Here is a 24,735-nt window from a genome sequence, read left to right as displayed (position 1 = left end):
TTACTGTCCCTATTTTACTAAGGCACAAGAAAGCGAAATAAATAACTTGATGAAGAAAGTATATAAGTGAAAAATACAAGCTAGGATTCAAAACCAGGCAGTGTGACACATTCTTATCCACAATAATAAACTTCCATGTGAAAGTTAAAAGGAATTAGTTGATGGTTTTGATTACATAAAAATTTAAAAGTTTGATACAGAAAATGAAAACAACCCACTCTAAACAATTTCCCTTTGTATTTGATTTTGTAAGTAGGGGGCTACCTGCTGGTCTACTACACGACATAATTGAGGGGGCATCTTCAGGGCTAATCAGACATTAGCATATGCAGCATTGCTGATAAAGCTCACACTAGCTGCCAATGCCAATCAATCTAGGTCTTCAATTACAAATGTGAATGGATAGCCAAGTGTCACTGGACCTAAGAAGAGGATCAATAGCTTGACCGAGGACCATGTGGAGAATTCAGAGCACGTGGCCCCACTGATCTATCATTTTAGATTCAATTCCCCATCCAAGCTGCCAAGAGCTTTTAAGATTCTGTTTCTTTCATCCAATGTATTTATCATCCTTCCTAGTTTCATATCATGTACAGACTTTTTTGGTCACACATCCCACATCTTTAAGTGTATTAATAAAAAATATTGAAAAGTTTTTGCTTTTTATGTGAAAAAGCAGCAAGCTAGCTTAATTTTTTTTTAATTGGATTTTAGGGGATACTGGATCAAAATGCAGTTGTGTGCCTGGCACATAGTAGTTGCTCAATAAATATTTGTTGAATGAATGAATGAAAGCAGAATTCTTAGATGTAAACTTGATTGCAGAAAATCACGCATTCATTAAAAGCATGGAATGGTAGATTAGACACCATTGGAAACTAAAGCAGTAGATTTGAAGACTAGAATGGAAACCAAAAAGAATCAGATGGTGCTTATGAGAGAAGGAGTCGGAAACATGGAATGTGTGTGTAGACTCTCGGGTTCCATGAAAAAAGTGATACTTTTGAAAAAGGTCACTGGAATTAAAAAACACACTCAGGTCTTCAGATAAAAGTGCTGGGTGGAAATAATGAAAGGAAACATGCCTCGTCTTGCATACCTTGGTGGATAGGGTAACATGACATGCTGTCCATGGAAAGGGAGTCAGTAGCATCAGGCTTTTCATTTGCAATAGTGTGTGTTAGGAACTGAATTCAGGAACACTGAGGCCTCTACCCTGCACATAGTCATCTGAGGTCACCTAGGACTACCTACAGTGAGGCTCACCACCTTGTGGCTTGTCTTCCTTTGCTCCTGACACCTCACCAGCCCAGTTCCATCCCAGCTAGCTTCCATTCAGCAGCAGGCCACCAACACTGCTACCAACCCCTGTTGACCTGGATAGATGGAAAGGAAAGTTTTGCTCGCTATAATACCTGCAGGGGCCACCTTTTTAGGCCACTATGAAAATTTAAGACCTGAGAGTCCACCATCTTCATGGAATCCTGGAATGAAATTCACTGTGTTTCCAGTCATGTTTTCATTTCCGTAATATTCCCTTTTCATTTTTGCCTTAGGTAACTCTCACTCTCCGATGTGCAAACCTTCTCTATGTTTAGTATCTTCAGTGAATATTTTCTTTTCCTTCAAGCTTTAACTGAGACTTGGCTTTCCCCCGCATATGGGGTATGAGCCCACTTAGTGAAGAGGACTCCATCACTCAAATCCTATGCACTGGGAGACAGGGTTAGTGTCCTTACTAACACTGTGTCTATGTGTCTGCTAAACCATTACTCCTTTACTGCCTTGGGAAAGCTGCACCTCCCTCACCACTCATTACTTTCAGCAGCTTTCTTCTTGGTGCCTCTCCTCATTCCATAATGGGCCTCAGCACATTGTTTCCTCTCTGCCTCAAGCCTTGCCGTTACCCTGTGTTACTTCATAGTTTTTAATGGACAGTCAAGTCCCTTGATCGTAAGGTCCTTCATTTCCTCCGTCTCTGACTTATGCCACCAACATCTGTGGTGATGCTCTAGACTTTGCCATATTTTAGAATTACCTGATTTTTCAGATAATGTTTCAGAAGTTCTATTGCAGCGTCCTTCCATATTGGTAGTCCAGTCAAGAAGTCTCCTAAATGTGTTCTTTGCCTTCATGTGGATCCTCAGCCCATTAGTTGTTCTTCTTTCCCCCTATATGTGAACAACACCCTTCACTTTGTTCCTTGTGTAGTGTAGATTTCATGGCCTTCTTCTATCCATTTCCTAAACCCCTCCCTTGTCCCATTGTTCATTGGTTAGACTTGTTTAGTAAAACTCCCACCCTGGATGAATCAAGATATTTATCTCTTTTAATGCTCTTACTTGGGTTGCTGATGCTTCTAGAGTTATACTCACACAATGGAACACACAAATGCCACTGTAATTTCATGACCACGAGCCCTGATTCTACTGTCAACTCTTGCTAATCCTACCTTGTTCCTCCCACTCTCCATAATGACTATTTCAAACCTCTGCAGGCTCCAGATCTCTGGGTCCCTCCTTGCTCCTCTACTCCCTGGCTGATGGCTTGTTTCCCATTCCACAGAGGCACTTGGAGAGGAACTGCCCCGGCTTGCTGAACAGATCGTTCTCTCTTGTGTCTACTCCTGTCAAAGGCTGGTCTTACCAAGTCCTTCACCTCTGATGCTGAACACATCCTCTCAACCTTCTGAGCAATCTCGTGGTGTTGATTATTCTGGGTTGTGACTGTATCCTCTGCTCCTCTTTTTATAGGCTCCTAACGTTAGCATTACGTTTTCCCTATTAACTAAAGTTCTACCCGTTACTTTAAATAAGAAAGTTCGTTCTTTTCACCTTCCTTTTACAGCCAGATTTTTCAAACCAGTGTTGCAGGTGGGTAGGCAGATATGGTTGCTGGCAGGAGCTTGTGAAAATGAAGCAGGGTTTCAGCTGAGAGTGAGGAGGAGGGAGGAGAAATTGGAGGTTTAAGATAGAAATAGTGTGATATAATCATCTAGGACAGAGAGATAATACTTACATATACATCACTGACATTGCATCAAATACTTAAAACAGTTGCTACTGGAAATGTGAAGAGAATGTGAACCACAGTTATAGAGGGAGTTTTAACATGCTTCTCTCAGAATTTGACATATTAAGTAGGGAAAAAGAGAATATTAAAGAATGTGATTTAATACAACTTAGGAAGCTTATACTGAAAAATGTATGTATGCAAGCAGAAAGCACATTTACAAACGTGATGTCAATTTCATATAGCAGGCCACCAATAAAACTCTCAGTTCCTGAAAGAAGAAATCACAGGCTACAGTCTCTGACCACAGTGCAGTAAGACAAGATATTAGCAATAAAAAGATTTCCAAATGGGTTAGTGTTTGTGGGAATGTGTTTAATGAGTATGAATGTTTTTGTTATTAATCACTCATCTATATGGCTTTCAGTGAAAGAGGAAATCAAAACTTACATTACAGATTCTTTAGAAATCACTACAACAGGCTGGGCACCATGGCTCACGCCTGTAATCTCAGAACTTTGGGAGGCTAAGGTGGGCAGATCGCTTGAGCTCAGGAGTTTGAGACCAGCCTGGGCAACATGGTGAAACCCCAGCTCTATAAAAAATAAAAAAATTAGCCAGGTGTGGTGGCATGTTCCTATAGTCCTAGCTACTCAGGAGGCTGAGGTGGGAAGATTGCTTGGGCCTGGGAGGTGGAGGTTGCAGTGAGCTGAGATCATGCCACTGCACTCCAGCCTGGGCAACAGAGCCAGACCCCGTATCCAAAAAAAAAAAAAAAAAAATTACAAAATGTTACATATAAAAATTTTGTGAGTTATGGCAAAAGCCACTTTTAAAAAACAGTTCATGGCTCTGAACATTTTCATTAGCAAAGAAAGATTTATAGACAAAGTATTTATTCAGCAAAATAGGTAATGGACAATTTTTTGCTAATTTATTGAGCTGTACATTGCTTTTTTTCTGTGTCATTTCATAATAAAAAAAAGGTACTTAAAAATACAGCAATGAAATGAACCAAAACAAGAGGGAAAATGTAGGAAGAGATAAGTGGATTGGAATAAAGAACATTTTCTCCTAGAACTGTCAAGTACAACTAAGAGCTGGTCCCACGAAAAGACAGACTAGACAAATGTTTGGCAAGTGTGACCAAGAAGACAGAACTACCAGAAATGACAGAGAGTATATAGAACACCATAAGCAAAGACAAAATTGACTCAAAATAAGGTGGAAAACTTAACCAGAACATTGTCCATGGGAGAAATAGAAGACATTGTTGAAGATCTATCTTTATGTCTTCAAGACAAGGCCCAAACGATTTTAGTGGTCACGTCTGTCAAATCTTAAGGACCAGGGTGGCACACGCCTGTAGTCCCAGCTACTCCAGAGGCTAACGCAGGAGAATGGCGTGAACCCAGGAGGCGGAGTTTGCAGTGAACCGAGATCACGCCACTGCACTCCAGCCTGGGCGACAGAGCAAGACTCTGTCTCAAAAAAAAAAAAAAAATCTTAAGGACTAGGTACTTCCTATATAATCTAAATGGGTTTAGACCACTAAACAATGCAGAGCAGGCCGGGCATGGTGGGTCACGCCTGTAATCTCAGCACTTTGGGAGGCCGAGGCAGGTGGAACATGAGGTCAGGAGTTCATAGACCAGCCTGGCCCACATAGTGAAACCCCATCTCTACTAAAAATACGAAAAAAATTAGCCAGGCCTGGTGGCAGGCACCTGTAATCCCAGCTACTTGGAAGGCTGAGGCAAGGAGAATCCCTTGAACCTGGGAGGCGAGGTTGCAGTGAGCTGAGATTGCACCATTGCACTCTAACCCAGGAGACAGTGAGAGACTCCATCTCAAAAATAAAATAAAATAAAATAAAAATGCAGAGTAACCTATATAGCATCAAAATCAGAATTTGTCAAAGAAATTTGAATACTTAAATTATGTTTTACTTTTTATTAAGGCAATATGTAAAGATACTTTTAAAAAACACAAATACACAGTAGAGTAAGACATAAGACTGGAGATACCCTAACTATTCTGGATTCCCTCTTTAGGAATTTCTTCTTATATACATACATATGTAAATAAGTATATAAGTACATAAATAATTATTAATAAGTAAGAAGCCTATGATATTCTTTTTCTTTCTTTCTTCCCTTCTTTCTTTCCTTTCTTCTTTCTTTTCTTTCTTTTATCTTTAGACTTCCTATTATGGAAGAAGAGTTTTTTGTTTTTTGTGTTTTTTTTTGAGACGGAGTCTTACCCTGTTGGCCAGGCTGGAGTGCAGTGGCACGATCTTGGCTCATTGCAAGCCCCACCTCCCGGGTTTACGCCATTCTCCTGCCTCAGCCTCCCGAGTAGCTGGGACTACAGGCGCCCGCCACCTCGCCCGGCTAATTTTTTATGTATTTTTAGTAGAGGCAGGGTTTCACCATGTTAGCCAGGATGGTCTTGATCTCCTGACCTCGTGATCCTCCTGCCTCGGCCTCCCAAAGTGCTGGGATTACAGGCTGGAGCCACCATGCCTGGCCTGGAAGAAGAGTTTTTATACTCATCTAAACCCTCACCATATCTTCCTGATAGAAGTTCAATCAACATTTTGCATTTTAACATTCAACATTTAAATTATTATCCTATGATTACATTTCCTTTCTTATATAATTTGTTTTCCTTATGGTTAGTAATTTTCCCATTTTGGGGACTAGGGTAGTTTTACAATCACCTATGTTAATTTGAACTACAAATCCTCTTTCAGTAGACACAAATGCATCAAGTAATTTCTCAGGGTCTTTCCCCCTTGAAGACGCATCTCCCAAAGCCTGTTATCCTCCTCCAGTTCGTACTTGTTTCTTTAGACTTGCCTTTGCCCTTCCTCTAGAAATTTCTTTTGCTTCTTTCCTTAGTTATATTAATTTACGGATCTCATATGCTGTTAACATTTTTGGATAGAGGGTAACCTCTGGTAGCTTCCTGAGAAACACTGGAAACAACCAATTATTACATCAATAAATAATTAATTAGAGGATGGCTCATCCATATAGCTAAATGCCAAGCAGCCACCTTGAAAAGGTGTTGAACCTACTGAGTGATCTTCCCTTCCCTTTTAAGAATAAGCATTTTAAGAGTAAGATTGATATACATCAAAATGTGAACCTTGAGAATGCAAGTTGAAGGACTTTGAAACTGGATACAAGTTTCCTACATTAGGAGAAATAAAAGCAAGGAAAACAAGCCATTCTTGAAAAGAAACATCAAGGAAGGCTTTAAAAAGTCAGAAAATGGGCCAGGCGCAGTGGCTCACACCTGTAATCCCAGCACTTTGGGAGGCTGAGACAGGTGGATCACGAGGTCAGGAGTTGAGACCAGCCTGGCCAACATGGCGATACCCCATCTCTACTCAAAATATAAAAGAATTAGCTGAGCATGGTGACACATGCCTGTAATCCCAGCTGCTCGGGAGACTGAGGCATGAGAATCACTTGAACCTGAGAAGCAGAGGTTTCAGTAAACCAAGATTGTGCCACTGTACTCCAGCTTGGGTAACAGAGTGAGACTCCATCTCAATTAAAAAAAAAAAAAAAAAGTCAGAAAATATGTAACACCAAATATAACGCTTATAACAACAAACATAAGTACTTGTAACACCCCTGTAAATAAAAGAGAGCCTAATACAATCATATGCCATTTACAAGAAAGACATCTCAAAGTAGCCAAATAATAAAAGTACAAGACTGGGCAGATACCTCAGCCAAATGCATACAAAAAGAAAGCATAGTCTAAAGTCACTTCAGCCTAAAGTAGACCTCAAAGCCAAAACAGGGACAAAAAGCATTATTTTATGTCAGGAAAAGGAACATTTAATAATGGTTTATAGTTGTCTTGGATCTATGTATTGAATCTTCTGATGTAGAAATATAGACAGTAGGAACAGTCCCTCCTCACTCACCCTGTGAAGCTGTAAGATATGGTAAAACCCTTGCGTTGACACCATTAAAGAACTGTTCTTGGGCTGGGCACGGTGGCTCACGCCTGCAATCTCAGCACTTTGGGAGGCCAAGGCGGGAGGATCACCTGAGGTCAGGAGTTCGAGACCAGCCTGACCAACTTGGAGAAACCCCTGTCTCTAATAAAAATACAAAATTAGCCAGGTGTGGTGGCGCATACCTGTAATCCCAGCTACTTGGGAGGCTGAGGCGGGAGAATCGCTTGAACCTGGGAGGCGGAGGTTGCGGTGAGCCGAGATTGCGCCGTTGCACTCCAGCCTGAGTAACAAGAGTGAAACTCCATCTCAAAAAAAAAAAAAAAAAAAGAACTGTTCTTACTGGGGAGACAGCGTACAAATAAAGACAATATTGAGTAGTATGAGGAAAAGGAAAAGAGGGTGAGGGCACACAGACTGAAGGGATTAGGGAGCGTGAAATGGTGATTTCATAGGGTGATTAGTTTAAAAATGCCCAAAAATCATTAGCTTTCTTCACCCGTTATCCTTTACTATAGCCAAAAATAAATAAATGCTAGGAATAAACACTAGTGCTGCCATTTCGAGGATGTCATATAGTCATCCACACTTTAACCTTTTGAGTGTGGCTTCTTTTATTAGCATAATGCATTTGAGATTCATTCACCAGTAGTTCACTCTTTTTTAGTGCTGAGTAATAGTCCATTGTATGCCTATTCCATGGTTTGTTTATTCATTCACTGTGTAAAGAACATTTAGATTGTTTTCGGTTTTTGGCAATTAAGACACTGTACAGTTGGCCCTCTGTATTCGAGGGTCCCATATCTGCAGATTCAAGCAACTGTGGATTAGGGAAAATAATGGATGGTTGCGCCTATACTGAAGATGTACAGGCAGACTTTTGTTCTTTTCATTATTCCCTAAACAATATAACAACTATTTACGTAGCATTTTCATGGTACTATTATAAGTAATGTAGACAGGTCTTAAAGTATTAACATATGGGAGGATGTGTGTAGGGTATATGCAGATACTCTGCCATTTTATATAAGGGACTTGAGTATGCATGAATTTTTTTAATTTGCTGTGGGTTGGGATTGTCGTGGAACCAATCCCCCACAGATGACATGGGCCAACCTTCGTATACAGGCTTTTGTGTGAGCCTAAGTTTTCATTTCATTTGAGTCAATACCTAGGAGTAGGATCACTGGGTCATATGGTAGATGTGTGTTTAACTTTATAAAAAATTACCAAACTATTTTCCAAAGTGGCTGTGCCATTTTGCATTTCTACCAGCAACAGATGAATTCTAGGTATTCACCATCCTTGTTAGCCCTTGGTATTGTCCATCTTTATTAAATTGTAGTCTTTCTAATAGACGAGCAGTAGTATCTCACTGTAGTTTTAAGTTGCATTTTCCTAATGCATCTTTTGATGTGCTTAAGATCTGTATATCTTTGGTGAAATGTCCAAATGTTGTTATCATTTTTAAAAGTTTGATAGTTTTCTAATTTTTCAATTTTGAGAGTTCTTTGTCCTTTCTAGATATAAGTCTTTTATTGGATAAGTAATTTGCAATTTTTGTCCTCCCAGTCTGTGACCTATTTTGGGTTAATTGTTGTATGTGGTGCAAAATATGGGTTGAGATTCATCTTTTTGCGTATGGGTATTCAATTGTTCTAGCACTGTTTGTTGAAACAACTGTTTCTCAATTGAATTGCCTTTGTACCTTTGTGGAAAATCAACAAAGGTCTATTCCAGGACTCTCTGTTCCTTTGATCTGTATGTCTTTCCTTTTGTCACACTGGCTTGGTTACAGTAGCTTTATAGTAAACCTTGAAATCAGGTAGTGTGAGTCTTCCACCACTGTTCTTTTTAAAATTCTTTATTCTAGTTCCTTTGTCTTTCCATAGATATACATTTTAGAAGTCAGTTTGTTGCTTTTTGCCCAACAAATCCTGCTGACATTTTGATTGGATTTCACTGAATCTATCAATCAGTTGAGGCCGAATTAACAGCAGTATTGAGTCTTCCAATCCATGAACAGTTTGTCTCTCTGTAGGTCTTTGACTTCTTTCATTAGTGTTTTGTAGTTTTCAGCATACAGAGATGTCACATATACTTTGTTAGATTTATAACCAAGTGTGTCATAAACCTTGGTATAACTAAACATTTAATGTTTTTTAGTTTTAATGGAACTTTTAAATTTTCAATTTCAAGTTGTTCAGTATTAATATATAGAAATAGGATATTTAAAATATACATTGACTTTTTTTGCAACCTTGCTAAACCCACTTATTCTGAAAGGGGTTTGTTGTTTGTTTGTTTTTGTGTATTGTAGATTGTTTGGAATTTTCTGTCTAGATAGTCATGTCCTCTGCAAATAGAGACATTGCTATTTCCTCCTTTTCAATCTATGCTTTTGATTTTGTTTTCTTACTTTGTAGTGTTGAATAGGAGTGGTGAGAACACACATCCTTCCCTTGTTCCTGATCTTAGAGGGATAGCTTTCAGTTTTTCACGATTAAACATGATATTAACTGTAGGGTTTTTCGTAACTGCCCTTTATCAGGTTGAAGTTCCCTTGTATTTCTACTTTGCTGAGTTTTTAAAAACCATTAGTGGATATTAAGTTTTGTCAAATGCTTTTTTACGTCTATTCAGATGGTCGGAGGGTGTTTCTTCTTTAAGTCTGTTGATGTGATGAATTAGATTATCACCTTTGGGATGTTGACCTAGCCTTGCACTCCCAGGGCAAACACCATTTTTTCCTTCTGTGCATCATCTTTTTTTAATATATATTGCTGGATTTGATTTACTAATATTTTGTTAAGAATTTTTGAGCATTTGTTTATGAGTAATATTTATATGTGGTTTTGTTTTATTGCAATGTCTTTTTCTGATTTCATTATCAGGGTAAGGTTTGTCTCTTAGAGTGGATTGAGAAATGCTTCTTCCTCTTCAGTTTTTTGAAGAGTTTGTATACAATTGGTGTTACTTATTCCCTACCTGTTTGGTAGAATTTTCTAATAAAGCTATGGTTTCTTTGTGAGAAGATTTTTAATTACAATTTCATTTTCTTTAATACATAGAAGGCTATGCAGGTTACCATTTCTTGAGTGAGTTTTAGTGGTTGTATCTTTTAAATAATTTATCCCTTTCATCTTAGTTGTCAAATAGTTTGTCATAAAGTCATTCCTAGTATTTTCTTATTATCTTTTTAATATCTGTGGGTTCTTAATGATATTACTTCTTAAAAATTCCAGATATTGGCAATTTGTGTCCTTTTCTCCTTTTTCCTGATTACCTTGGCTAGAGGTTTGTCAATACCACTGATCTTCTCAAAGAAGGAACATTTGGTTTCACTGATTTTTTTTTTCTTTTTTCTGTTTTCCATTTCATTGATTTCTTTATCATTTCCTTTCTTCTCCTTACTTTGGATTTAATTTGCTCTTTTCTAGTTTTATTTAGGTAAGAGCCCAGATCACTGATTTGAAAACTTTCTCATGTTGAGAAAATGATTTAATTCAACATGGATTTATTGCATACCTCCTTACGTGATTTTTGGAAGGTGCTTTGGAAAATACTGAGCTATCAAATGAGTCCCTAGTGTTCAGAAGGCTAGTTGCATTTTCGAAAGTGAGTTTTTTCCCCTCAAATATCACCGTAAGGCTCTGTTTGGTTACATGTACAGGGTTTTAGAGTATGAAGATCATCGGAAACTGTCATAGTGCTGCAGTTGATCCTTGAAGGGTAGAGAGGATTCAGTGAAGCAGAGGTGGGGAGTTGATCACAGAGTTGGAGAGAATCTGAGAGGCTGGCAAGCCCATCTCCCATCACAGAGTTGGAGAGAATCTGGGAGGTTGGGTACTGAGGCCCAAAGTTAATACAAGATCAGATAGACAGATGATAGAAATAGATGGGTCTGGCTAGAAGAGAGTTGGGTTTTTTTTGGTTGTTGTTTGGTGGGCGGTGGGATAGCAAGAAGCGTGGCGGAATAAAGTGTGCAGCAGGCTGTAATGTAGGTCTCAAATTTTAGACAATGATAATAGCATGTACAGACGCAGGAAGAACGCCATCTTGAATGAATTAGGAGGCAGTTTGATTTGGGTTAATTTGTGTGCTTTGATTTCTTTAATGTGTATACTACTTTCAAAAAGCCATAAACGACTTAGTATAGTGGAGTTCTATAGAAATTGCTAAGACCAGGAAAATTCAGGGGTCTGAAGATTCATATTGAGAGTGAATAAGCAAAGACTTGGTAAAATCATGGTTTATAGGTGAAGAACCAGCCAGCAAGGAATAAATGCCTCATTTATAGATACATAGTTTGTGGCAGAGCTAGAACTAGAAAAGACTCCAGGCCCCATTATCTTGCCAGTGCCCACACGGCACCTAGCCCTGGGTTTCTCTCAGCAGACCTTTATTAAAGCTAGCTATGGCTCACCAAGGCTGTTAATGCTGAGAATAAAGAAGTAACACAGTCTCGGATCTCAAGCAATGCATTGTAGTTGGCAGTCAACTGCAGTATTGTTTGTCTGATTCTAAAATACACTTAAAAGAAGGCAACATTGAGAGACCTGAGGGAGAGTGTCTGGGAAGGTATTCCTAGAGGAGGTGAAGCTGGATTGAGGTCAAAGGGACATGCAGGAGATATCCCAGTGGTTGTGGGTCTAGGAAGAGTATGTTGGAAGAAGGGATATAGTGTGACCTCTGTGTAGGTAAATGAATAAAGGAGGCAGACATCAACTATGTACTATGAATGTTGGCTGTGGCAGCCAGAAGGAAGAATAACACCAGGTTATGAGCTATCAGAATGAAATTAGGGCCGGGTGCCATGACTCACACCTGTAATCCCAACACTGTGGGAGGCCAAGGCAGGTGGATCCCTTAAGCCTAGGAGTTCAAGACCAGCCTGGGCAACATGGCAAAACCCTGTCTCTACAAAGATACAAAAATTAGCCGGGCATGGTGGCACCTGCCTGTGGTCCCAGCTACTCAGGAGACTGAGGTGGGAGGATTACTTGAGCCCAGGAGACAGAGGTTGCAGTGAGCTGAAATCACACCACTGCACTGCAGCCTGGGCAACAGAGAAAGACTCTGTCTGAAAAAAGAAAAAGAAAAAAGAAATTAGACTTGAGGGGCAGGACAGTACTATGTTCTTTGTAAATCTCAGTTTATACATAGAATATATGAATGGATTTGTTTAATAATATTATATAAAAAGAATATGACATAGTGAACACAGCACTTATTTCTCTTTCATGGAAGTTATTTATGCCTAACTGCTGTGAAATCCTCCTTGGGCACCTGAGACATGCACCAGAGGAAAAGCAAGCACAGCATGGCAAGCAGCGAAAAAGCTACTTGGGCCAGGCCCTGTGAGCTCAATTCCTTTCTAGGCAATGACAAACTTGTTTCGTATTGTTGAGAACACACACAGATGCTAGAGGCAGACAGGCCTGGGTCCTCATCCCAGCAACCTTGCCCCTTTTTAGCTTTGTCACTTGGGAGGATTACCTAGCCTCCCTGAGGAACTTTTTCTCATCTGTGAAATAGGGATAATAATATTCATAAGTGATTAGAAATTCTGCATCCTCTACTGGGAATTTTGTCCGTGAGCTAGATATGGGTTTGATTTTTCACCTTTTTATTTGAAAATTTTAGTTGGATCCTTAAATTATTAATCACTTTAAAATCATGTGCGATTCTTTTGTTATGTTTGGTGTATAAAACATGTTGACTTGAGACAATGTTTATAGATGTTTATCCTCCTTCAACTTTCTTTCCTCTCAGTATTTAATACTTTTTTTCCTCCTTTAAGATGAAATTAGCAATGATTCCTCTCTGGTTGTGGGTGTACTTGAAGCCATTCTGAAAGGCCATGGTTTCCAAATCTGGCCAGGTGTCAGAATCACCCGGGGAGCTTATTTAAGGAAGGGTTTTTAATCCCCATCTCCCAGAGTTGAATGATTTAGTGAGGTGGAGTGCCAGGAAATACATTTTTATAAAACTTCCCAGTTGAATTTGATATGCGGCAGGGTTTGAGAATCAAGGTTAATTAGGCATATAAAGTCATCCAGGCAAACGATGTGTGGAGTAAGCCTGAGTTACTGTTATTTACCCCCAGAGACTCTGGCATAAGAATAGGAGATAATGAGGGGGCTTGATTAGATTTAGGACTGTATAATGGGGTTGGAGGCGTTAACTTGGCTTGAGAGGAGTAGTTACTAATATTTTATAGGCTATTACTGCAACTTTATTATATCAAATATTTTAAAACCAGGCAAATGGTCACTTTCTTTTTTTTTTGTTTGTTTTGTTCTGTTTTATAGATCGTGAGGACCAGTCAATTCTTTGCACGTAAGTAAATGTTGAATGTTCAGATTTGTTTTTGATTTTCTTGGAAAGTGGAGCAATTATTTTTGTCTGGGGGGAGGGGAGAAGTAGAGCAGTAATTTTTAAGAGTTTGATGTAAACCTTGCAGTTATTTTAAGACTAAGATTATGTAAGTTGCTTAAATTGGGTGTTAATGTTTAGTTGTCAGTCTGGGCTTTTCACACATTTTGTAATGTTTATCTGTGAAACTGACATCTTTAGTTCATATGTCCAAGTATAGGCCTACTGGACATTTCGGTAATTTATTCTTTTTACTCAATAAGCATTTACTGAATATCATGTGCCTACGGTACTGTGTGCTCAGTGTTAAACATTCACAGGAGAATAAAACAATATCCACCACGGGACACAATTAGATTTGCACTTTAGAAAGATTACTTTGGCGGCAGTGTGAAAAACGGAGTGGAGTAAGAGTTGAAACAAGAGGACCAGTTAGGAGGCTATTCAGTCATCTAAGCAAGAAATGGTGAGAACTTCAGGTATAGAAGTGGTTGTGAACCTAGAGAGAAGTGGTTGAATTTAAGCAGTGTTCAGTTTAGGAGGCAGACTTAGCAGGACTTGGTGATTTACATGCATCAGGAAAAGGAGTTAAGAGAGAAGGTGAGTGGGTGAGATGAGCAGCAGCGTGTGCATTGGACCCAGCAGTGGAGAATGGAGGGTGCTGGAGTGGACTGGGGATAGCGAGAAGGTGGAAGCCAGGTGGCAGTTGAGGCATGAAGGGGAGGTGAAAATGTTAAAAATAAAATACAATTTTAAAGAAACTCAAGTATAAACCTACTTTCAGATAGTTTGAGAAGGTGAAGAGTAGTTGAGTGGTGGTAAGAGATCAATAGGATTTTAGTTGTTACTGGTGGTGTTTTAAGTGTGACCAAGATTCCATGCTGATGAGAGGAAGACAACTTTTTGGGAGTGGCTGGGATGGGGGCAGGAAAGAGAGTTGAGAGAGCAAGGAGGGTGATGAGGTGCAGAGCACAGGGGTTGGGTATCTGGACACAGTGAGGTCCTAATGGGGGGCGTGGCCCTTCTCCAGTGACGGGGCCAAGGAAGCAGATGAGTACCAATATGGGTAAGTAGGGATGGGGAGCTGTGAATTGAGAAAATTCTAATCTGATGGTTTTTCTGTGAAGTAGAAGACTTGGTATTTAATAAGAAAGGGGAGGAGTGGCAGGATAGGAGGTTTGAGGAGATGAGAGTTAGTTGGCTTTGTTATATGAATTTTCTGCTAGCATTGTTTAGCCTTGAGGAGTTATATAAATTAGCTTTTTCTGAACAACAAATCACCCTGAAACTTAGTGGCTCAAATCAGCATAGTTCTACAGGTTTCCCAGCAGTTGGATTGGGCTCAGCTGGGCGGTTCTGCCGATCTGGGCCAGACTCAGCTTTCTCACTGAAGGCTCACTCCTGTGTCTGCAGACAACTGTGGTATGACTGGCTGACTGTTGGTGGGGGTGCCTTGGTTTCTTCTCCACCTGGCATCTCTTTCTTCAGCAGTCTTGCCCTGGCTTTTAACGTGGTAGCAATGTTCAACAGCAGCAAGAGGGCAGGCAAGCTCCAGTGTGTAAGCAGTGTTCAAGTTTCTGCTTGTGTCACATTCTGCTGTCCCATTCCCAAGCAAGACATGGCCAAGGCATGGCATGAGTCAGGTGGGAAACATCATAAAGTGAGGCATGAAACAATTGGGGCCATTACTTTAGTCGATCCACCACGGATATGTTGGAATACAACCAAATCCAGGTGGAGACTTGTACCTTCTCTTAGATGGAGTGGTTTGATGAAGACTTTTGGGACCGTCTGAAAGCAGGAAGCACTTAGGGAGGGAATGACTTGCTGTTTGACAGAACGAAAGTTCGTGAGTACTGATTTTGTTACCCAAAGTGACCATTACAGACGCTAGCACTTATAATTAGATGATCAACACCGTTTTAGTTAGTACCTTGTCACCAATTAATAGACTTGGATTTATGAGGTAAGTCTTCTAGCACCTGGGTTTATCTCTTCTTGGGTACAAAGTGGCAGTCATCAAGTACCATGTTTGTTTTCTTCCGTTTTTTTTTAAATTGCTTTTTCCATTTTATTATGAATATTTTCAGACATAAAGCACAGTTGAAAGAATTTTGCAGTGAACACCCATGTGTCTACCACCTAGATTCTACTGTTAATATTTCACTGTACTTGCTTTATCCTGTCATCCACCAGTCCTTCTTACACTGTTTATGTTGAGAGGAAAACTTTTCCTCTTGCAGCTTGGGTTCAGAATTTGGGGACCTGCAAGTTAACTGACAATGGACAGATTAACAGAGAAAAGATAAGACTTATTTACACAAGTGTACTCAGTGATGAGTCTCTTGTGGAATTATAGAAATAAAAGGTGTATATCCTTTCCTTGACAAAAGGGTCCCGTGAAGTTTAAGGCTTCAGTGGGAAAGTGTGGAGGGTTCTCTGTCTAATTGATGCTAATGAACAGTTGGGTTCACATTTTGCAGTGCTAAAGGGCACGCTTTTCTCAATCTGGGAACCTCCCTGGGAGGGGTCAATGGCAGCTGCATATACTGGGGGTTCTGCTAAAGTTTAGATGATGTTTCCTTATGTGGCTGCTGAGATGTTTTCAGTTTAAAGTGATTTTCATACCACTTTAGTGGGCTATTAATCCCTTCATTTGATACATTTCAACTTCAATTGTAGATAGACAGCAGTACACTTTCCCCTAAGTACTCAAGCATACAGTGTTAACTGAAGCCCAGTATTTTCATCTTTTTCTTTGGAAGCAAAATTTACTTAGAATTAAATGCACAAAGCTTAAGTATTCATTTCCTGAGTCCTTGCATAACCTGAACGCTTAACCAGATGTAAACAATAATACCATCACCCCAGGAAGTTCCTTCTCCTGTCCCCCGTACATACCTATCTCTACCTCTCTCAGCCTCATTATAGTTTAAAATTTTTTAGATACCCCTGATATTTAGTAACAGCTTTTCATGTTCATATCTATTATAAAGTTACATCATGACCTGAAAAATATGAAAAAGTGAAACAGTGTATCTTAGATTTAAGAAAATATTATATGTTCCATGGTGCCTTTGAGGATCCACCAAATACGGTACCCCAGGTGCATGTGACTGGTATCTTCGTAAACTTAGTCCACCGCCAAGCTAATTAAGTTTTCTGCATGAGGTAACTAATTAGGGGCAATCACTCTGTGATTTTCCCCATGCTCATGTTAAATAAATTTGTATGCCTTTTCTTTTATTAAAAAACTATTTAGTCAACTTCACAAACTTTACATATGTAGCTATATACATATATATATATGTGTGTGTGTGTGTGTATATATATATATATGTAGTACAACCAAAAGAAAATACAGGCCAGGCGCAGTGGCTCACGCCTGTAATCCCAGCACTTTGGGAGGCTGAGGTGGGCAGATCACCTGAGGCTGGAAGTTCGTGACCAGCCTGACCCACATAGAGAAACCCCATCTCTACTGAAAATACAAAATTGGCCGGGCATGGTGGCACATGCCTGTAATCTCAGCTACTCAGGAGGCTGAGGCAGGAGAATCAGTTGAACCCAGGAGGCGGAGGTTGTGGTGAGCTGAGATTGCGCCATTGCACTCCAGCCTGGGCAATAAGAGCGAAACTCTGTCTCAAAATAAATAATAAAATAAATAAATACAACTAGATACAACATGGTTTTATTATTATTTCTTAATCAGTATTAAGTAGTTTGATAGCATCTCCTTAAGCTTTTGAGAAAGAAAACCTTTTTATGTGAGGAATGCAAGCCTCTTTAAGTTATCAGGCCCAGAGAGGCATTGGAATGAAACAAGTTTCACTCCCTCCTTGAACTAGGTAGTTACCTCTTAAAGCCACCTGTTACATGTGCTCTAGACTAACTGATGCCAGATAGCCAAAAAATGCCGTACACTAGATACTATAACTCATCCCCTATGGTTCAGCAATGTGTATCCAATCACTAATCAATGTTATCTCTATAAACCAGTGAGAATTCCTGTCACACAGCTTTGTATCAGCCCACTCCTTGTTCCCTCTTTCCTTTAAAAACTGCTTGTAACAAAGGCCCAAGGCAAGTTGAAGTGTGTCCTGGGCAGCTGGCTTCAACCTTGGCCCAAATACGCTTTCTATATTAATTTTGCCTCAGCATCTTCCTTTAGGTCAACATTTCACTTTTTTAGTCATTTATTCTGTAATTTACTTTTCCCCCAAAAGGATAAACTTCTTAATTTACACTCCGGCCTTATCTGCCCATAGTTCCCCAGGTAACCTTTTGTTTCTGCAGACTCAGGCCAGGCCTTGTGAGCTCCCACTTGCAAGCCACCTGTTTAATGCTTATTTATCTGAGTATCCTAGTATTCTTGTGTGTGGTGAAGACACTCGGGCTGCATGCATCCTCTCTCAGGAGAGAGTAGTCTTTCACACTTGCACCCCCATAGAACTGGAAGTGAAATCCTGCTTCAGTGTAATCCTCATGTCGATTTTCCTTCTCATCAGAATTAAAATTCACAAAGCAGTCACCCTTGATGAGGAAATTACTCTGTTCTCTTACACCCCCCTTTTAAAGAATACTCTGTTTCTATTTTATGACTCTAACTGCTTTAGGCAAGTTGGTTTTCTCCTTTTAAGTATATTTGGGTATAATGTAAAAATTATAAAATAATGGTTGCCTCACAATGGCCTGTTAAGATGTGACAATCGATGTTTTTGTAAAGGAATCTTATCTATTATATACAAATATTACATTAAGTAATGATGGCGAAGCCAGCCAGCCAGGATTGAGAACAGTTGATTCCTGCTAGGAATAACATACCTTAAAAGTTTTAAGGCAACTAAATTGATAGAATTGATTAAACAACTAAGGCAACAGTGTAATGTAGTTGAAAAAACATTGTGTGGTCAGATAGAACTCTAGTGTTCTTCTCTTAGCTCTGCCATGAACTGTGTGATTCTGGATCAGATTGTCAGCCTCTCTAAACCCTATTTCTGTATGAGAATAACTGTTTAGGGGCAATCACTCTGTGATTCTCCCCACGCTCATGTTAAACGAATTTGTGTGTGTTTTCTCTTGTTTAAAAAAAAGAATAAGAGTAATTATTTAGTCAACTATGTAGTCGATTTGCTTTTCTAATGACCCTATTTTAGATGTCCTCAAGTCCTAAAACTTTAGGAATTATTAGATGGCTGTAGCTGTGTGTCTCACTTTCGATGACATCTATGTTATGGAAGAAAAAGAAGTATCAAATCAACTTGTAAATAAAAATTTAAAATGTTCTAGGCAGATATGCAAGGAAAGTGAACATATCTTTGGAAGTGTTCTCTCCGTTAATCTTTGCAATACCTCTGTTGTGTCCATTTACTGTCACATTATCCAAGACCTGATACGAGCTAGTGCCAGTGCGATAGGGGAGACTTGAGCCCAAGCCTATCTTGATCACAAAATCTCTGCTCTTCACAGTAAGCTGCTTTCTAAAGAGAGTTTGGAAACTGTAGGAAGTTATCTACTAATGTTGTATGTTTTTATAGGTATAGATAATAGAGGGGGTAATATGTTTATGGTGTTTTTCAGATTGAGGCTGTCTAAAACAAGAACTTCAAGCAGAGGGTGATTTTTGAAGCTAGGCTGAATTCAATGTTACAAATATCCAGACAAAATAAAATACCTATATTTTTACCAATAAAGATCTGAAAAAGCGGTTTCTTTTTGAATTCCTTCTGGAAATCCCCATGGTCCAGAAGGAATTCAAAGTCTCAGAATTGGTCACGTGTTAATGATCTGCATCACTGTTTCTTTAGGCTGTTGTTTTTTATGTTTTTGTTTTGGATTGCACATCCCTTTGAGAAGCCAAAGCTGTAGACCTATTGAGGAAACGCAAATATGTTCATGTTTAGAAACTCCTGATCTTTTGTGTCCGAATGTGCTTCAACAGATTCAGGACACCCCCAGCTAGAAGCCTCCTTGCTTCGTTTTTGTTAGCTTTGTACTTCTACCACTTTTTTTTGAAGGGTTTCTTCTCCAAAAGAGCATGATGCTGGGTCTGCAGCCTTTCCCCTTAACCATAGTCCCTGTCTTAGACCAGCAGTGAAACAGCCAGCTACTTAAAGGGTAAGACTGCTTCACCGTTACATCTCATTTTGTTGATGGAAATGAGGTCAGATTCCCTTTGTCTTCACTCGTTGAGGTTTTGGCCTGTTGTTCATGTTTCAGAGGATTCTCCTAACTAATTTTCTTAGACAGAAGTCTGCTGAGCTTTCTTTTTGGCTCTCTTCCCTCTGCTTTTGTTCAAGCTGCTCTTAGTTACCTCCTCCGTTTCCATCTGGAACAGATGTGCCATTTCTCATTGTTTCATTTTGTTTTCTCTATTTTCCCAAGGTCTACACTCCTTTGATCCTGCCACCTCCTTCATTAAAATCAGATTTTAAAAATTTCCATTACCATCATCATCGTCATCATCGATCATTATCATAACTATTGGTATCACCACTACCATTTATTGAGAGCCTTTTGGCCAGGACAGTGCTAGGCCCTTTCCCGCATTATCTCAGTCCTGTGGAGTCTCATTTTAAAGGCATGTAAACTCAGCCTCAGAGAACTGAGTAACTTGCCTAAAACTCCATAGCTAGGGAGTGGCAGAAGGATTTGAATCTAGGTAGGTCATTTTGATTCTGTAGCTCAGGTTCTTAACCACTGTCCTAACTATTGATTCATAAAGTTTAGTAATTCAAATCACCTCATGTATAGTGGATGAATATTTGAGTGGACAATAATGGATAATGTTTACTGAATGCCACTTACATACTTTAGTTGGGCTGTATTTTTTCTTCAACAACCCTATGCATTAGGAGCTATTATCCCCATTTTATAGTGGGCAGTGTAAGACCCAGAGTCTATCCTCTTGGGAGCTCAACAGTAAGATTTTGAATATATCTTATCTTTGAAGCCATATTTTCTCTAGCAGACTTACCTTAGACCTGAAGTATGTAAAATGTAGCAGGGTTCATAAGCAATTGTTGAAGTATGGCTGCCTAAGTATGACAGGCAGGAAAAAATGCTTTAGGGTCACACTGAAGCATGTCCAGTGAGGGGGTTAGCTGGGAAACCACAGAGACAAACCAGGCTGGAAAGTAACAATCATCACTATATTTGAGACAAGTCATCGTCAGTCTGAAAAAGAGGCCCATTTCGTGGCATAATAAGAAATTATCTTTTTGAAACCAACAACCAATCTCACGATTAACATGGAAACACTCAGCATTTCTAATAATGCTGAGAACAAAACAGAGAGACCACTGTCATAGCTATTTAAGAAATTACACTTGAATAAAACCCAGATTCTTTACCATGACCTCCAGGGTCCCTGGCACCCCTCCCCTTCCTGCTCCATCTGTCTCTCTTGCTACTCCCTCCCCTGATTGTTATTTATATCAAATCCTGGCACCTGGCCATCAGTCCCTGGACTAGGCCAAGCTCTTTTCTGCTTTGGGGTCTTTACATGTACCTCTCTCATCTTCCTGAACACATTCCCAGCTCTTCACTTGCCAGTTCTTGCTCGTCTTTCAGGAACCTTTCCCCTCACCTTCATATCTACAGGAGGGGGCTGTCCTTCCTTCTCTTTTTCCTTTTAGTGTCTTTTGTAGCGTTCCTTATATCCTTGTAATCTAATAATCTTACCTGTTTTTCTTATTTATTTTCTGTCCGTTCTTCTCACCTTGCACCCCACAAGGACATGGACAATATTCACACTATATCCCTAGCACTTAGAAGAATGCCTGACACATAGAAGTTGATTTGCAAATGTTTGTTGAAAGAATACGTAATTGAATGAATGAATAGCAACTATTGTCTTATCTGTGTACCAATAGTAGCCAGGTAGAAAATATAATGGTGATGAAAAGAGATTGATAAGAACAAAAATTATTAAAAAGAGCCTAGGAATAAACCTTAAAAATGTGTAGGGTCTACATTTATTCATTGACTCAGCAGTCTATATCAAGCACTTGCTCTGTTGGGCACTGTGATTTTAAGGATAAATAAGGCAAACATGATCCTTGCTTGTTTTGAACTTAGAAAAATGCAAAACTTATACCTGGGAGACACAGGGATAAAGACATCATTTCTCCTAAAAAAAAAAAAAAAAAAAGGCTGAATATTGATACCATTTAACTCAAAATTCTACCTATCGTTTTTTATTTGGGAGGCAGGGAGAGGGGGAAGAGATAACAGAAAAAAACTATTTGAAGTTGATGTAAAAAATAAACCTCAGAGTCTACCTGATTTCTTTTTGCTCTTTTCAAAAAGAAGGATGATGGTGGGTGCTCTGGTTAGCCACATTTCAGAACCACTGAATATGGTGCTGGCTTGGAAATAAGCCACATGTATGGGGAATAAGAATAAGATAAAGATAACTTTTTTTTTTTTTTTGAGATGAAGTCTTACTCTGTCACCCAGGCTTGAGTGCAGTAGCAAGATCTCGGCTTACTGCAACCTCCACTTCCCAGGTTCAAGCGATTCTCCTGCCTCAACCTCCCGAGTAGCTGGGATTACAGGCGCCCGCCACCATGCCTGTCTAAAAGATAACATTTTAGATCACCTGAGAATGAATGTCTTTGTCAGTCATTGATACTGGGAGGTATGCTGAATCATCCAGGGGAAACAATTAGATTAAATTCTTACCTCAAATCATAAAATTTTTTTCAGATTGAAGCTTCAGCTGTAAAAAGTGAAACTATCAAAGTTGTAAAAGAAAACAACAGATGGATTTAATAATACAGATGATATAAAAGTGAGACTACAGATTGATGTAATCTTGGTTGCCAGAAAGGCCTCTTTTAGCAGGAATAGTGGGCAGAAACCTTAAAATAAAAGTTTGGTAGATTCGAGTGTCTAAGATTCAGACGCTTGTGGATGGCGAATCATTGAAGGAAACTAATGTTACTCTAACATGAGGGGTGGTTAATAAGCTTCACATAGGAAATAGTCTTATAAACCATTAAATGGGTTATATCTGGAATTATCAGCTCTTGCAACTAGAAAGGATCTGATCCAATGCCTGCATTTTACAGATTTGGGATACTGAGGCCCAGAGAAGAAAATGTCCTTACTGAGGCCAACAGTTGGTTACTAGGGTTCCTTCACCCAGTCTTCCCTGAGGTTGAGTTTGTGGTTATCTGGGTGCAGTGTTAAGAAGATAATGAAACCAGTAAGGCTACCGAAAAATTTAAGTTTTGGACACTTCAAACAGTAATTTTTTTTTTTTTTTTAAGACAGGGTCTCGCTCTGTTGCCCAGGCTAGGGTGCAGTGGCAGAATCACAGCTCGCTGCAGCCTCACCTTCCTAGGCTCAAGAGATCCTCCCACCTCAACCTCTTGAGTAGTTAGGACTACAGGTGGAAGCCACCACACCCAGCTAATTTGTTACTTTTTTTGTGTGTATATACGGGTCTCATTATGTTGCCTTGGCTGATCTTGAACTCCTGGGCTAAAGCGATTCTCCAGCCTTGGCCTCCCAAAGTGCTGGGATCACAGGCATGAGCCACTGTGGCCGGCCCAAATAGTGTAATTCTAAGTGCAATTCCAAGGAAGAGTCCTGTTAGAAAAATTAGATTTTCAATCCTTAGATTAAATGCTTAGAGGATTATTCATTGGCAATGTATATAATAACATTTTTGAGTTTGGGTTTTTTTTTAAAGAAAAATTAATTAGATATTGAAATTTTTATTATAATCCAAATTGAGAGTTTTGTTGACTGTAAAGTTAGGTTTGCTTTGATCATGTCTTAGGGGAGCTTCAGTGTTTGAGCAGAGGCTGTAATTCAGGTATCGCTGTGTATGTAGCAGCTTGTCTGTATTTCAAGCCTAGTACTGACTAGAAATGAAAAGCAACTTTCGAAATGTGCCAGCCTTGCTTGTAAATATGAATCATTTAAAGTAGTGGCATTTGTCCTCATTCACAACAAAATTCATAGTATTTACTGATTTTGACAACAAATTATGTCTGCCTATGTATCAACACTGGGCAAAGTTACAAGGATTAAAAAGAAACAAACCCAGATTGGGCAGGTGGATCACTTTGGGTCAGGAGTTTGAGACCAGCCTAGCCAACATGGCTAGACCCCATCTCTACTAAAAATACAAAAACTTAGCCAGGTATGGTGGCGTGCGCCTATAGTCCCAGCTACTTGGGAGGCTGAGGCAGGAGAATTGTTTGAACCCAGGAGGCAGAGGTTGTAATGAGCCGAGATCATACCACTGCACTCCAGCCTGGGCAACAGAGCAAGACTTTGTCTCAAAAAAAAAAAAAAAGGAGTTATACCTGATGTAAATGACGAGTTGATGGGTGCAGCACACCAACATGGCACAAGTATACATATGTAACAAACCTGCACATTATGCCCATGTACCCTAGAACTTAAAGTATAATAATAAAATAAAATAAAATAAAATTTAAAAAAAAGGAAAAGAAAGAAAAGAAACAAAACACAAATAAATAAATATATGAGGCTATAGCCCCTGCCATCAGGAACCCAGCCTATGAGGCCAGCAAATGATGGAAAGATCTTTAACAAGGTGCAAATGAGGCACAACATTGGCACCAGGAAGCAATTCGTCACTAGCATGCTGTGACAGGGGGATCTGAGAAGGCTTTCAGTGGCTTTGAAAATGAGTATCAGTACCAGTAGGCATCTCAGAGTTCTTTCAGCTCCTTCAGATTAAATCATATTAATTTAATTGTTTTAGGGATTCTCTGTTTGCAGTGCTGGTCATGTTTATGGTACTGAAGAGTTTTCTTCATGAATGTTCTAATAAATTTCACTTCTCTGATAGAACCCCCCACCCTCAAGGGAAAAAAGAGTGTCGTGAACATATTCCTGTGTCCTCTTACTGGCATCTATCAAGAAATATTTGGGTTTGCTGGGCACAGTGGCTCAGGCCTGTAATCCCAGTGCTTTTTTAAAAGGCCGAGGTGAGCAGATCACTTGAGGCCAGGAGTTCGAGACCAGCCTGGCCAGCATGGCCAAACCCCATCTCTACTAAAAATATAAGAATTAGCTGGGCATGGTGGTGGGTGCATGTAATCCCAGCTACTTAAGAGGCTGAGGCACAAAAATTGCTTGAAGCCGGGAGGCAGAGGTTGCAGTGAGCCAAGATCGTGCCACTGCACTCCAGCCTGGGCAACAGAGACTCCATCTCAAAGAAAAAGAAGAATTATTTGTGTTTATTATTTAATACCTTTTACAAGAATAATTTTCTAACTACTGTTGATAGTTATTTTTTCTGTTCTCTTTTTATTTTTATTATTGTTCCAATGCAATTTAATTTTTCAGTTGTAATTTTGGAATGCATGTGCTGTGCTTTT

General features: G+C 39.5%; 1 protein-coding gene across 42 annotated transcripts in view; it reads left to right on the top strand.

Annotated features, from left to right (window-relative positions):
- MYH10 (myosin heavy chain 10) overlaps nt 1-24,735 on the top strand; it is a 153,866-nt gene that overhangs the window by 27,643 nt on the left and 101,488 nt on the right. For all 42 annotated transcript variants that reach the window (XM_074018564.1, XM_074018545.1, XM_074018555.1 and 39 more), the window contains one exon: nt 13,306-13,333. In XM_074018564.1, the coding sequence (XP_073874665.1) occupies nt 13,306-13,333 (28 nt within the window). The remainder of the gene's footprint in view (nt 1-13,305; nt 13,334-24,735) is intronic.

Source organism: Macaca fascicularis, chromosome 16 (genome assembly GCF_037993035.2).
Source record: "Macaca fascicularis isolate 582-1 chromosome 16, T2T-MFA8v1.1".
NCBI lineage: Eukaryota > Metazoa > Chordata > Mammalia > Primates > Cercopithecidae > Macaca > Macaca fascicularis.
The sequence above is the reverse complement of the archived record's forward strand: the minus strand, read 5'-3'. Positions and strand labels throughout refer to the sequence as shown.